The sequence below is a fragment of the Leptodactylus fuscus genome, chromosome 1 (assembly GCF_031893055.1).
Source record: "Leptodactylus fuscus isolate aLepFus1 chromosome 1, aLepFus1.hap2, whole genome shotgun sequence".
Taxonomy (NCBI): domain Eukaryota; kingdom Metazoa; phylum Chordata; class Amphibia; order Anura; family Leptodactylidae; genus Leptodactylus; species Leptodactylus fuscus.
The window spans coordinates 287,820,223-287,836,709 of record NC_134265.1 but is presented as its reverse complement, the minus strand read 5'-3'; the positions used below and the strand labels follow the sequence as shown (position 1 = coordinate 287,836,709).

Below are 16,487 nucleotides of genomic sequence, written 5' to 3'. Positions count from 1 at the left end.
TGTACATTTTAACTTTCTAGCATCTATGCCTCAATAATAAAATGGATCTCAGTTAATTTATCATAAATGTGAATTATCCTTTGTAGATTGTATTATTGTGTGTATACAAATGCTTCCAGTGCTGTGTTCAGAGATGATGCTAATGTATTAAAGCCTATATACGTGTCCTTCCATCCCTTTACTCACATTGGAATAGGATTCAATTTCTCCCTAAATAAATTCATTATAACATTGCAACAAATTCATAGCACAGCCAATGAGAAGACACACAATGTAGATAGAGGCCTCATGTCGTTTTAACTAGTCGATCATCTCATGCCACACATCTCAGGATATGTTGAGCCAACAGGAAAGATAAAGATAAAGATGAAGACATCTGTAATTCCAGTCAAAGCTAAAAAAGTCACATTTGACTAGATATCCTTAATACTATGCTGCCATCCACACTGAGGTCTAGGAAGCTGAGACTTGAAGTGGAGAACTCAGATTGAAGTTCTTCTCCTGCTGTCATGTCACAAGTGGTTTCATTTAAATCCATTTGGATGTGAGGCATTTGTATTCGGCTAAATATACCATTGGTGTTATCTTCAAGTGACAGGCAGGCACAGGGAAAGGAAAGAGACTGCCAAACAACTTCTCCCATATCTTCAAGGACATTTGTAATTTGTACGAGAACAAACATTTTCCTTATTTGTAATTGTGTGACATTTTAGCAAGCATTTGATGTGACTCACACCTGAATTTTGACTATATGTAATTTGCCTTTCTGTAAACTGCTAACTATGGAGTTTTTAAAGAACCAGAACTTTTACCCTTGGTTCACATCTGCGTTTGGTAATCCATTCAGGTAGTCCGCATGGGGACCCCCCCCAAACGGACTATCAAGCGCACTGGTAAGCGGTGTGCAGTGAAAGCACACGGACCCTATAGACCAGGGGTGGGCAATTCATTTTCCCATGGGGCCGCGTAAGAAATTAAAACTATTCTAGAGGGCTTCTCCATGGTAAATTTAGCTCCACCCACTTCTACATTGACTCTGCCCATTCCCATTCATCTTTCCATGTGCCCCCACAAAGTATAATCCTCCTACAGTCACCTGTACATTATATATCCCCACATTATAATGTTCCCTTCCAACTGCCCAACAGAATTACGTCCCTCTCCTGGTGCCCCAGTTTAAACTGGTGGGAACTAGAGGGGACATGAAACTGGAGCAGCTGGAGGGGGACATTAACAGTGGGGGTAGTTGGAGGGGGCAATACATTTAATGGTAGCTTGAGGGTGACATTAAGCTGGGGGCAACTAGAGGCAGACAAGTCCCCCTCCAGCTACCTCCACGTTTTAATGCCCCCTCCAGTTGTCCCTAGTTTAATGTCCCCACAGTTTAAATGCCTTCTTCATCTACCCCCATTTTTATGCCCCCTCCATCTGCCCCTAGTTTCATGTCCCCCCTCCATCTCTGCCCCAGTATAACATTCCCCTTCCATCTCTGCCCCTAGGTTACTGAGACACAAACACAAAGAGACACACACAGACACTCTACACCAGGGGTGCCCAATACGTCGATCGCAATCTACCGGTCGATCACAAAGGACGTATGGGTCAATCGCGGGATGTAGCCCGGGATCCCCGGTGTCTGCTTGTTGACAGTGCAGACTGAGAGTCGACTCTCAGCCTGCGCTGTGAACAAGCACTCCGGACACTTGCAGGCTGGGCAGCAGCAGCTCCGAGGGATGACGCGCTCCCCGCTCTTAGGGATGGAGGGAGCCAGGGTGCTGCTTGTTCACAGCGCAGGCTGAGAGTCATCTCCGGACACTGGCAGGCGGGGCTGCCGCAGCTCCAGCCTGCCAGTGTCCAGAGATAACTATCAGCCTGCACTGTGAACAAGCAGATACCAGGGATCCCTGGGCTGCCACAGAACGCCGCTGTCTCCTGCTCTCACGCTCTGCCCAACCCCGCCCACAGACACACCATGCCCACAGGCCCACCTCGGCCCCCCCCCCCCCCCACAAGAAGTGGGTAGTAGATCTTTTGTATTGGTCAGTTTATAAAGTAGCTCACATGCTGAAAAAGTGTGAGCACCCCTGCTTTACACCCTGCATCTCACATTCCCCTCCCCACTCAGTACTTTAGGACACACACCACACGTCTCCATCTTCTTGCACTGTCCTGCTAGCACTAAGACACGCCTCCCTAGTCATGTTAAGTCTGACGTCACACACCGGTCCTCTCACTACAGTAGTACAAGCTTTCCCCTGTCACCCTCTGCTGTTATCGCAGTTATAAAAGCAGGGGGGTGAACAGGAGAAAATTTTCTTAAGTAAAAGACTAAAGAGACATAGCGGGACATGCAGGGAGCTACGCAAGACCAGAGTATAAAAGCGAAACACTTGGGAGCTATGCGGGCCGGACAGAATCAGTCACAGGGCCGGATATGTCCTGCGGGTCGTACATTGCCCAGGTCTGCCATAAACTATAATGGGGTCTGTGTGCTCTCTACGTGATCTACTTTCATGTTCGCATGACATTACATAACTAGTCATCTCATTCTCCTCTACTGTTATAACTTGGAGTTCATTGATATAATTGTATTTTATTCCTGTGACATTACAATTAGTACTAGCATTTATATTGTGGCTGTTATGCTTGCCCTACATTGAAGTATAGTTCACTCATGGATTTTCCAGGGCGGAGGTGGGGGGTGTAGGTTTCAGTAACATAGTCGCCTTTTTTGGTGACTTTATACTGTATATTCTCTGTGTTATTTATCTCATGATTTGTTATTGATTAAGGTAGGGTTCACACTACCATTGGTGTCCGCTCAGAAAGTGTCCATTAAAAAAAAATAAAATACGGACACCTATCATAATGGACTCAAATGGTCAGTAACTGAGGGCGATCAGTTAGTCTATGTCCATTGCCCATAGATCTCAATGTAAAAAAAAAAAAAAAGGACAGTTATTGCCCGTTTTTTCAAACTGAAAAGTCTTGCATGTAGGATTTTTTTGCCCACTTGAAAAAACGGACATGGTTGTAAATGGACACTAAAGGACACAAAATAAAATCCCATTGAAATGAATGGAAATTGCAAAAGGACAAGCTAAAGTCTGTTACTAAAATCTTGTACGTACAATAGCTACTGACACTGCTGAACGGACACCAATGGTAGTGTGAACGCTCCCTAAAAAATATATATTTGATATTTATTCCTCAATAAAATTTTCAAAAGTTTTCCATATTTTTATATGTGGTGTATTTTCCATACAAATTTTTTTTTTAGGGTTTGATATTTACTTTATTGTATGGAATGTAATTTATCTATAGAAGGTTTTTTTCTTTTTCTGATTAACAGGTAGATCAGACCATCTTAAGCAACCAATATGTAGCACACATTATGTGTCGTTTATTGAAGTATACTTTTTATTATAAAGTACATTACATTGTAATACAGTATGTTCTATTTACAGTGAATTATATTGGTTTTATATGTGCTTTATTCCTTGTTTAATACATAATCTTATCTACAAAATACACATTATTCTTTACAGTACAGTTGTACATATACAGTCATTAAGATAATACATGCCTTGTGGAAGACCAAGGAGGTAAATACTTAAATACATTACTATATTATAGTCTATATTATATTATGGTTTATATCCTATACAGTTTTTTTCTTTAGGTTTAAATATTGTATAACTGATAAATCATTGGATATTTTAATTTAAGTTTTGTTCAAAATAAAAATATATAAAGACAATAGCAATAAAATAAATTGTAGGGTACATTCACATGGAGTTTTCTGGCGAGGATTTTGGCGTTGAAAATCTACGTGGAAAAAAAGCTTCCCACGGTTGTTTTCTAATTATATCCTCCTCTCATAAAAGTGAAAGGGACCAAGCTGAAATGATATTGCATGGCCGTTATGAAATAAACTGCGCGCGATGTACACAGTGAACAGGTCACAGTGCTTGCATAACGATAGGTTATCCATAAAAAATAACTGGATAACCCTTTAATGAGCAATCTTACGAAATTTCCAAGTGATTGAGTCATCACTTAATCTGAGTCATCACTGCTGAAATATGAGCTGTCGCAACATTCTGCCGTGTACAAGAATTTGTGGATGCTTGGATTCAGTCTAGGTACCCAGTGTCTTGGCACCAAAAATGTTGAGAGGTTGAACAGATCAACAAAAACTTTGTATCTGTCACTGTGGAAGAAAAAGAAAAATGAATGTAATTTTGCTCAAATTTCTAGTTATCAAAGTTAATTGTAAATAATAAGTTCTGTATGGTATTTTTTGCAGCAGCTGCAACACAGAACTATGTAACTCACTGCAGAAACTGAAAAACCCCTTTGGGGTCAGTTCACACAGAGTTTTTTGGCTGAATCCGCCTCAAAATCAATAGAGTTCTATTGGGAGGCTGATTTTGAGACGTATTCAGCGTCAAAATCAGCGCCAAAAAAACTCTGTGTGCACTGACCCTTAGGTACATGGACACATAGGGGATTGTAGCTGGGCTGACACGTGCCAGACCATCGAAAGTTCCTGTACTCATGGTCGTATTCATTGGCAATCAGACTGTTGCCACTGAGATGATTAAGGTCGGGGCCCCAAGTGGCCTTAATGCAGCGTATTGACTGCGGTGTAAAAAAAAAAAATGCGGCTATTTACAGTCACAGCAAACTGGATAGGATAATCTGACCCCATTTTGCAGAAAAATTATGCACAGCGGACCCTCATTGATTACCAAAACTTTTGCAGTTTTGGAAATTGCAGCATGTCAGTTATACCTACAGAAACACCAGCTGGGGTTTCCCTATAATTGAAGCAAAAGTCCACAGAGAAAATCTCAGGGGACTTTCTGTGAAAAGCACTTTTTTTATTGCGGGACGCAAATTCTGCAATATTTTTAAATATTTTTATTTGCAAAATGTTTAACTATTAAATTGTCCACACATTTAAGTATGGTTACTCTTTAATATGTTTCTTAGAACATACTTGTCTTATGTAAAGATAGCTTAAACATCATAATGCCTTTATTAGCCACTAAGAACGCCCACTGTGCAGCCTTCAGTTGCTAGCCCTTGTAAGCTGCTTGTATTGTCTAGGTGAGTTTTGTCTTCCACTTGGTAATGATTAAAAGAAGCGCCATTTGCAGATTACTCGGCTCTTCCTTACTATAATGTATTTCATTTTGGAAGTTCTACTGCAGGAATCTTTAGTATCATTATTTCAACCAATGTTCCTAGTATAGGTGCCCTATTGCGGCACGCATCATCATTGCTTATAATTATTACTTATATAGAAATCTCTTCCGCCTCTTTTATTTTAGTTTTTTTACAAGCATCATACCTTACTGTCGAGCGCAAGTAATGATAGCCAGACGAACCACCAGTTCCAGCTTTGCTGCCGATCATTCTGTGCACCATGCATACATGATTATCTGTTGAAACATGTTATGGTCAAATATTGCAAATTTCACACATCATCAAAACAATGTAAATAACAATGTACTACAAAGTGAAAGATACCCTAGACGTGTATATACCCTACTACATCTGTATATAAAATAGACTGGATAGTTTTATACAATCTACCCAATATATTATACTCTGATATAGTCTAGTTGAGATGTTCAAAGATGACTACCTGTATGACGTACAATAAGTGTACTGTACCATGCCAGGGTGAACTGGCTCAGGGGCTCAGCAGGGGATTCACCTATTTACCTGTGGGCCAGTCTGAGCCTGTGCCGATTTAGGTCAATTGTTTGGTGGGGGTTTTTTGGCTTTTTTTTTTTTTTTGGCTTAGAACATTTGTCGCAACTAAGGAATCCCAGTCCATATGGCAAGTAATCATCACAAGTTGAAACAACAATTGCAGACTCGGCATGGCCATGTATTACATGGTCATCAATTTATTTGTACTGGGGCTATGTATGTCAGTGTATTGTCAACAAATTCAGTACTTTTTCTTTAGATATCCAAACCATTTATACCTGTCATTTTCATACATATATATTGCTTACCCCCAGCGTGTGAGCTGATCCCTACATCCCTGATCCCTACATCCCTGATACATATATGTATATTTGCCTGACAAGGCAACCTTGAAACAGTTCTGATTGAGGAACAAAGATCTAATATTTGATACTTACATCTCCATTTGGTCATCAAAATATCAATGTCCATTAGAGAAGTCAGAAGTTGAAATGGGACCTGGAAACGGGGCTCCTCCCTTTAAAAGCAAAATATGATATTAGCATCAAACAGACATTTTATATTACATAATAATATCCTGAAATTGTCTTTCTGTGACCTTACCTGTAGAAGTATATCATTAAAGCCCCTTTTAATGCTTTATATGACAGTCTTCTTTCTCCTAGAAAACAATTGATGAAAATATATTTATATATTGAAATTTAATCCACTTAAGGAAACTTTGTATAGCAGATGGTCTGTACAGTGTTACCTACATTAAATACCCTATTTCTAATGCCTATCTTAGGCTAAGTCCCCATGAACCATCCCGGCGGTAACATCTAAACCAACTAAAACATGATATGAACTTAAACTAGACAATCTAAAGATACAACCGGTTTATGATCCAGCATAAATCACTGGGATGAATGTGGCTTATTTTTAGACTGACTAAATTTATCTTTGCCCAGATTTACTAACAGTTTGCCTAAGGGTGAAGACACATTATCTGAGACCCCATATAGCGGGCCACAGCGAAAAAAAATGCATCACAATTTTTCCACATTGCTGTTCACAGAAATTCCACAGAAGTTTCCTCTTTGGATTTTCTGCTTCCATGACACCTATAGGAAAACTGCCAGCATTTCCGTAGGTATAATTGACATACTGCAATTTCCAAAAACGTTGCGCATATTTTTCTACAATCTTTGGATGGGAATCCCAACCACTTTGCCGTGACTGTAAAACGCCACAGTTTTTGCTGCAGCATCTGCACTACTCCAGCCAAAGAGTTTTATTCAACATTACCTTTACTAAGAAGATGTTCATGTCGCTTCTCATCAAACAAAGCTGTAAAGACTTCTTTTTGTTTCTGAACCTCTGCCAGATGTTCTTCTTTGTCTTCTGAGTCTGGTTTTGCCTAATCAAAAAATAAAAAACCCAAATGTATAATTAGAAATATATTTCATGTAGAAGTTTTGACTCTTCCTGTATCTGCTCAGATAATATTTCTCTACTTGGAGCTTTTTTTTATCTACCTTTCATCATTACACCCATAAGGATGATAGATACTGAAATGTCCCCTTGTACAGTATTATATGGATAATTTATGATATAGTTCACAGTACAAGATTTGATAACTACTCTCCTAACATGTAGCCGGTACATACATTTACCCACAACGAGATATTCATATTCTAATATGGATGGTAATATGTTTTTTTTTTATTTTTAGGAAAGCACTAGTTTACGAAATTGGAGATTACAATGATAATCCATATAAGTAATTTACTTTTGCCAACTCTTACCTTAGCCTTTTGGAGCTCCTCTTCTAATCCTTGAAATATATTGATCTGTAGCTTTCCCCAAAAATTAAAGCCAACTTCTTCCAAACCAGGTGTGCGCTCCAGCCATGCCTGAAATGGAAACATGTTGTCAACCCTTACCACGTCAAGAAGGTTAAATAGTATATTAATTGATTGAGAAAGTAGAAATATCATCTCAGCCATTCCTTTAATAGTAAGTTTTCTATCGCATTCTTCTTTTACTTTCTTTAGGGCTAGTTCACACGTGGGCAAAGGGGAGTTTTTTAACAGCGGATTTCTCTTCAAAATCAGCCCCTTTACAATGGAGCCCTATGTGAACAGCTAGCTTTTTTTTTCCGCTAGCTTTTTTTTCTGCTAGCTTTTTTTTTCTGCTAGTTATTTTTCAGCTAGCAGAAAAAAGAATCGACATGACCTTTCTTCAGGCGTTTTCCGCCTGAAGAAAGCAATAGAAGTGAATGGGAGGCAAAAAACGCGCGTTTTTTTGCAAAAATAAGCGACGCGGTTTTTTTTGCAAAAAAACGCGTGGAAAAAAAACGCTAGCGGTTTTTTCAGCCCATTCACTTTATGGGAGGGGAAAACAGCCTGGCTTTTTTTGGAAGCGGTTTTTTTTAAAAAAAAAAGCTCCAAAAAAAGCTTGGCAATGTAAAAAAAAAAGCTTCCTAATTAGGGAGCGTTTTTTTTCAGGACCAAAATAAGCCAGGAGGTTTTTACGTGTGAACTAGCGCCACACTCCATGGAAACTATGTAATGTATTGCTTGATATTACTTTACCTCTAAAAGACCCAGCAGGGTAGGCTCCTCCTCAGATCTAAGAAGTAATTCATTCTCCTTTCCCTTGAAATTATCACGGTAATGGCGTCTGTTGTAAGGAACTCTCAGACTTTCTGGAACACCGATTTTATTTTCAAGAAGTCGAAACTGCAAGCTCTGAAAGCCAGATGCAGGTGACAGGTATTCTCTTTGGAAACAGAAACAATATAAAGAATATTAATTCCAGTTATGAAATCACTACTGTGGGCCATTTTACCCACTCAGTTTTCTGCATTAATATAAGCCACCAGCAATGGTTCCAAGGAGATACAAATAATTCCATCATGGTCTTCTCTGTAGGTTCCTCTCTCTTTTTTTTTTCTTAGAAATACTGATGCCAGATACTGATCAAAATCCTACAGTATGAATGTAGCCTTATACTGAGTGTAATATAGAAGTCAAGTTTAGGTGCTGCTCTAGCTTTGGTTGCTGAGATAAATGGACTATTGTCATTTATGTGTCCTGTAGAGCTGTTGTGTTAGGAGCCATGGCTACGAGCCATTTGTGTAATACACTAATAAATATATTGTAATGCCTACCCACTCTGGTTATTTTAAGGGGATCTCAAGCAGGAAACACCAGTTTGTTAGAGATATATGACAATATTCCTCCTCCTAGTTATTGTTCTACTTAGAGTAAAAGTTTACTGCGGCAGTATGGATAACAGTTAGAGATGAGCGAACACTAAAATGTCCGAGGTTCGAAATCCGATTCGAACAGCCGCACACTGTTTGACTGTTCGAACGGATTTCGAACCCCATTATAGTCTATGGAGGGAAATGCTCATTTCAGGGGTAGGCAACATTCGATAAAATTATACTTACCAAGTCCACGAGTGACGGTTATGCTGGATCCTTCATGCAGTCTTCTCCTGGCGCAGCGTCCCCGCGTCTTCTTCCGGCTGGAATTCACTCTGCCTAGGCATCGGGGCTAGGCAGAGCCGACTGCGCATGCGCGGTCGGCTCTGCCCGGCCCGACGCCTGAGCAGAGCCGACTGCGCATGCGAGGGCATGCCCGCGCATGCGCAGTCGGCTCTGCCTAGGCCGGATGCCTAGGCAGAGTGAATTCCAGCCGGAAGACGCCGCGGGGACGTTGCACGGAGAAGACTTCTAAAGGTAAGAGAAGAACCAGCGTTGATTGGCAGAATGTATAGCATTCTGCCAATCAACGCTGGTTCTGCATCGAACCTTAAACTTCGAACAGCTAGTAGTGTTCGATCGAGTACGAGTATCTCGAATACCGTAGTATTCGATCAAACACCTACTCGATCGAACACTACTCGCTCATCTCTAATAATATAAGTCATATAGTCATATAACTGCATGATGCATCTTATGTTGAATTCATCACTTTTGAGTTGGTTTTAGCTTTAGCTAGGTTTTTGCTTGGAGCAAAAGTTTAAGGTCCTACCTGAAATCAAAGAAATCCAAGGGGGTCATGGTTTCTAGAACTGAGAATTGTTCAACTAGTAGTTTAAGAATCATAGAAATGCGATGAATGCGAGTCACAATTTTCAGCATATTTCTTTCATCTCTTACCTGTAAAGGAATATATACATGTTCAGTATTAAAATCTCCCAAAATGTTTAATGTCATTCATTGTACATATAGTGTTTAAACATTCTTCAGTTCTGCAAAGAGAATACCATTTGGTCCCCATTAGTCACCATTTGGTCTCTTTTATTTAATGTATCGAGGCTATGTTCACATCTGTATCAAAGTTTAGATTAGGAGTTTTTATCACAGATTCTAGAAAAATCAGACATAAAAAACCTGAATACAAGGCTTTCTCATCTTGCAACAGATATAACAGCAACCCAAAGACCCCCATTATAGTCAATCAGGTCCCATGGGACACATTTGTATTCATCAAATAATGGTTCATCCTATCAGGATTTTTACTTTTCTGTTTCCTTTGGCCCCTTACAAAAGAATTATGCGAAACACATTATAGAAAACCTTAAAAGATATTAAGAACTTTGTGTATTTTATAGTCAATTTACTTACATGTCCATTTTGGAAGATTTCTCTGACAGAATCCAGTTCCCAGAGTATTTGCTTAAACCAAAGTTCATATGCTACAAAGAAAAAAAGGAAAAAAAAAAGATTTACATCCTGTACAATGGCGAACGTCCTTGCGGTAATAGCCTTGACTGTGCACTTTACTGTCATCTTGCCATGTAAACCAAACAGAGAAAACAAAATAAGTTGCCGTTAATAGAAAGAAGGCAAAGAACAGACACCCGCGAAATGAGGAGTCTAAAATGTGTGAGCAAAGTGGTTTCCTCTTTTATGGTTTGAATGTTTTTAGTTAACGTCTATAAGAAAGATTTATGTTCCTATTATTCAGGTGCAGGTCCTTGTCCTTGTTTACTTTGAATGAGTTATTACAGATTCAGTAGTGTTGCTTTACATACATACACGGGTAATGGTAAGCTGACTACATCATTATTAAACTTCTTTTACCAATATGTCACTCACAGGATGCACATTCTGCAGAATTTTTAATGGTGAACTTCTGCAGTTTGTTTCTTCACAAGCTGTCACAGCTAGAATCACCCAGCATTGGTTGTTTGTTTGTTTTTTGCTGCGGCTCACCTGCAGATTTATGTAGGGCCCACAAGTTTTCAGACCTTAAATAGCAAAAGTTTAAAGTCACGGTGTAACCTACAGCAGTAACTGACTTGCTGCGGGCTTAAAACAAAATAACCTGTGTTGGGCTTAGTTGTAGAATTTAGACCTGTCATCAGGTCTGAAAAACCCAATGGCATATATCATCTGCTAGGTACTGTCATCCTGAGCCATCTCGGTGTTTTGTTGATCCAGATCCATTCAGCCATTCCAAAGATACAAGTCCTTTTTGTGCTTATGCAAATTAGAGTAAAACAGTGGGCAGTAACACAAGGTGAGGGTCTCTATGTACCTTATGTCATACAGTGTTACTGACCACTTTTCTAGCGTACCCTAATTTACTTCAACTTTATCTATGGAGTGGCAGAAAATTTTTGGATCTACAAAACAGCAAAATGCTCAGGGTGACAGCACCTATCAGTTGCTATTTGTTATTGGCTTTTCAGACCCGGTAACATGTCCTCTATCCCATTATGCCGCTAGTGTAGATCACCGCAGGTTACCCACCAGCAATTTTGTGGCTCCACACCCACCACGATTAGTACATGTGCGACCCCAGGCAGGTGTGAAGACTACAGTACTTGACGTGTACATTCGCAGTGGAACAGATTCAGGACAATGGACCATAAACTTTTGGAATATGGTTGTTACCAGGCTAAGAATTGTAATAGTGGAATATATGATATCTGAAAAGTCAGGTGATTGTTAAAGTACAGCTACATATATTTATGGATTGAATGCTGCCAGAAACTAAGGCCCCACATAGCAAGCCATAGCCAAGAAGTATTGCAAAAAAAAAACCCAGTGGAAACAGATCACGTTATTTTTTTGTGCAGTGCTTTTTACAGAAAGTCCACAGAGTTTTCTGCAGAGACTTTCTGCCTCTATATTACCTATATGGAAGACAGACGTGTTTCTGTAGGTATAATTGACATGTTGCGATTTACAAAAACGCAAGTACTTTTTGTTTTGGATCTTATTCTGACATGTGGATGGGATTAGTCGGAATCCCATCCACTTTTTGCAGAATATGGTGTTGCCTGCCGTGGCATTACCGCTGTGGCCAAAACACCGAGTTTTCACAATGTGAGACCCCGGCCTTAAGATGTATCCCCATCCGCAAAGGCAAGTTTTCTGCCTTTAGTATTCCACTTACCTTGATGCGTGACTATGAAAAGGTGCTCATCATGGATTTTATTTCCCTTTCTTTCACTTTGTAGTTCTTGAGCATCCAATACTTTATGAAGCTTTAAAAAATAAAATAAAATCACAGTACTTAGTATATGTAAATTTGCTGCAAAATTCAGCTTTTTGGATGTTATTTTAGGTGTACTCTTGTATAGACAGCCATGACTATAGCATTACATACTTGTAAATAGTCTCCATATATCAGTCCTCCTCTGCTGGCTTTATTAATTCCTTCTTGCGAGTCGTCTCCATTTTTATCTTCTAGAAAGAGTTCTTTGAAAGTATACCTTAAAGAGACAACGGTATTGTTATTTACATTGTTTTATTGCCTTGGAATAATTATTCTTTGTAAAAAAAAAAAAAAACAACTTACTGAAGCCTCGTTCCCATAAATGGACAGCCACTCATTGTTTATGTTGTCTTCTTCAGTGTCCAATACAATGGACATCTCCAGTGGTCACTAGTATATATAGCTGCTGCTCATGTACTCGGAGCCAATCACCTCCCTGTTCCCCCTTCTACCCACGCAGTATCAATTATTAAACAGTGACCATGGTCCCTATGTCAATATCTGTTTACTGTCAATTTATTCTAACTTAGGTAACCTCAGTAATTCTAGCAATACGTTTTTGGATGTTTGGACCACTATCGATAGGTAGATTAAACACATTTCAATTGTAAACTTTTCATATACAGAAGTTATTGGTAATACATTATTTAGAGGCTTAAATGGTTATGAAGTGTTAATATGGGCAATGCAACAATGAAAATACACTGCAGAAAAATACAATCTGCAGTCAATATGTTATAGAAGGAGTTAGCAGATTGATATGTAGATTTGTGGGGAAATAATCAGGGTAATTTATATTTTATTAATTGAAATCTCTTTGCTATAAAGTCAAGGAGGCAGTTGTATTAGTGACCAACAGCTAACACTTCATGCACAGTCGTAGAGGGGAGGCTATCATTCACTGCTAAGACCACCCCTTTGACTTTATAGCAAAGAAAGAGCAGAGATTCCAATGAACAAATCACAGGTTGTAATGAATCTTTTCCAACACAACTATTTATGAATTTGCTCAGCTACTCCTTCTCTATAACATGCTGCATGCTGATTGTAGTGCATATTTCTGACAGGTTCACTTTTTGGCTTTTAGCCTGAAATAGAGTCTAATAGATATAGTAGATTAACTAAATCGGTACCATGTCTCACACCTTTTGAGCATAAATAATCTTTCCAATATTTGTCATGTCTTCAGTGAATAAAAAAATCTTTTCACATACCCCTCAATACTGAAAACCAGTTATCACCAAGTCCTCCCTAATATACGCTGCAAACAGCTCCACTACCACCGCAAATATTAGCGGAGATAGGGGACATTCTTGTCTTAGGCAGTACCTTGCCTCTGTCATTCATGAGCATTCACTGCACCATATTCCTCTGTCTTATGCCTTGGCTGACCTACACACAAGGGCTGCCAATTTGTCGTGACTGATGTAGCTCAGAGGTCATCCATTATCGTCATTGGTTTGGATTAGGGTGTAAGATATCGATTAATTTTTATGTATCTGAATCCAAATGGTAGATATGCCTTTTGATCTCAGTGAGCTGTTTCACAGTTTTCTTAAAAGGACAAATGTTATGGAGAGAAACTACACTTACAGTAAACCTTTTATCACATTGTGGATATAGCAGTATAATACACACGGGACAGTCTGTAGAAAATAATGGAAAAATAGTGAAGTGATTATTACGCTGAATCAGGTATGGTGTCATAATGGCAATATTTTTCTTGTGTTTTTCTTGCAAAAATAAACATATTTTTAATGATAATGTGATGATGCAATTCCTTCTTGAGACTTACACATACAGAAAAGACTTATTATTGCTGCAGCATCCAATATTTCTGATTAGGAAGTAATTGTCAATATGAATTATACAGTATGTAGCTTTATATTTTTCAGTAGCTTTTCTCATTCTATAATTTATGTGAAAAAGCATTATTGACAGTTTTCAGATATGTTCATATTGACATAGACGCCAGCCAAAGATCTCCAGTAAATATGTAAACGATCACGTCGGCCATGGAATTATGACAAACATCATAAAAAGTAAAGTAAAAGCAATAATGTGCAATAAAAAAAATCTAAATACAAGGTTGTCACTTAAAACACTCTTCACAGACACTGAATGTGGCACATTTAACTCCTTCTTCCCCAGGCAGCAAACATTATAATTGTTGGAAAGGAGATGGAGCAGCAGGTAGCTGCCAGCACTGTACTGTGTGCTGTACAGCCTGCCCTGCACACAAGGGTTATCTTCTTCCTGTGCATGAGTTCCCCCCCCCCCCCATTGTCAGGACACATGCTGAGGCCCTCCCCCGCCCAGAACCCGACACCTTAGGGGGCCTCAGACCTCAAAAAGTAAAATGTATTTTTTATTTCTTTTTTGGGATATTAATTAGTGAGGGGGCTTATTCCCTCTAAGGTGTTGGGCCCTGTGGCAGCTGCTACCACTGCTACCATGGTAGTTACGCCATTGGACACAATATATTCTTTACCATTCGCAGCTCACTGTGACAGTACCTGAAATTAAAGCTGCATTATTTTCGGAGGGAGCTAGGTTGTACTTATGGCTGTCAGCTCCCATAAACTAATGGGGCATTACTACATATGATATGACCCTTTACTTCTCTACAGCTCACGATTATTAAAATGTGAATTCTACACCTTTTGTTACCTTTTTCATCATAGGAGGACATTATCTCATGTATAGGTAACAGCCATTATCTCAGGTATAGGTAACAGCCATCCTCTTATTTAGCAAACACTTTAGAATGAGCCCTTATTTTACAAATATTTGTAAATGCAAATTGCATGACTAGGTGCTGGATTTTATACATCTGTGGGACCGAATAAAACACATAAATTTAATAATGTCCCAATATTTTCACTTATGTTGTATATGTGGCTACATACTATAATAGCTGAATACATACCAGAAGATGTTCCTGTTGGTGTACTGTATGTTTGACCATTATATGCTAAAATCACATGACTACAGTTTGCAGTAGAAAACAAAATAAATAATGGAAGCTTCTGTGTATATATATTTTTTTAGATAAAAGTCAGCAGTGGCCAATGGCGGTCACGCGTCTGGATCAATGTTTGTTGAACGATTGTTTCAAAATGTGACTAACCCAAGGAATATTGCCCTGTTGCTGTCTGTAAATCAGTATGACATTATCTAGTACATTGCAACATACAGTATGTATATGTAATAGTTAGCTATACTGAGTAGCTCAAATTTAGTACCTTTTTATGTTATTGGCTCAAATAGTATTTGCTGCATAGGCCAAAATGAAATCCCATTCTAAATCCATAAGCAATAATATGGAGATGGACGCTGTAAAGTGAGATTCATCATGCCATAGGAGACATTCCCACTGCTACAGAGTCCAGAGCTGATGTGTTTTACACCACTCCATCCAATACTTTGTGCTAGGTGATGTAAGGCTTGCATATCAATGCTCTCACATAGATAACCATGACAGTCCCAGCACAGTTTTTGTCTTGATGTTAATACCAGGTAACTGGAACTCTGCAGGTATTGAGTCATCGGAGCACTGATAACATTTGTGCAATATGTGCCTCAGCTTTTGGCAACACTACTCTATAACTATGTATTCTATCTGCATCTCATGGCTGAGTTGCTTTGGTTCCTAAATGCTATCTATTCAATAATACCACTCACAGTTGATCATGGAATATCTAGGAGGGGAGAAATTTCACAACGTGACTTGTTAGAGTATGTTCACACGGAGGAAAAGTGACAGGATGAGATGCAGCATCAGCATTCCGGTGCAGCATCCCGCTCCTGATTAGGCCCAAATGAATGGGCATAAACAGAAGCGTGTCTCGAGCTGCAGATGCCACGGTTGCATCAGCCGATGAATCCACGGAAAGATAGGGCATCTCGCTTCTTTTTTTCCGCTACTAGCTAGCGGGAAGAAAAAGCTGGTGACGCTCATTGAAGTCAATGAGAGACATTTTTGCAGGCGGATTTTGAGGCGGATTCCGTGTCAAAATCTGTATGCAAAAACTCAGTGTAAACTAGCTCTTACAGTGGTGGCATGCCATTACAGCGCCATCCTCGTATTTAGCAAACACTTTAGAATGAGCCCTTATTTTACAAATGTTTGTGAATGCAAATTGCATGACTAGGTGCTAGATTTTATACATCTGTGGGACCAAATAAAACACATAAATTTAATAATGTTCCAATACTTTCACTTATGTAGTATATGTGGCTACAGACTATAATAGC

General features: G+C 39.1%; 1 protein-coding gene across 1 annotated transcript; it reads right to left on the bottom strand.

Annotated features, from left to right (window-relative positions):
• Positions 1-4,059: 4,059 nt before the first annotated feature.
• On the bottom strand, positions 4,060-12,568 carry TDO2 (tryptophan 2,3-dioxygenase). Its single transcript, XM_075265690.1, has 12 exons — positions 12,534-12,568; positions 12,342-12,447; positions 12,129-12,219; positions 10,349-10,419; positions 9,753-9,880; positions 8,304-8,490; positions 7,515-7,622; positions 7,015-7,126; positions 6,331-6,388; positions 6,165-6,244; positions 5,360-5,450; positions 4,060-4,213 (listed from the first exon to the last, which is right to left on the bottom strand). The coding sequence occupies exons 1-12, from the start codon at positions 12,566-12,568 to the stop codon at positions 4,060-4,062; spliced, it is 1,221 nt and encodes a 406-aa protein (XP_075121791.1).
• Between the last annotated feature and the right edge of the window lie 3,919 nt (positions 12,569-16,487).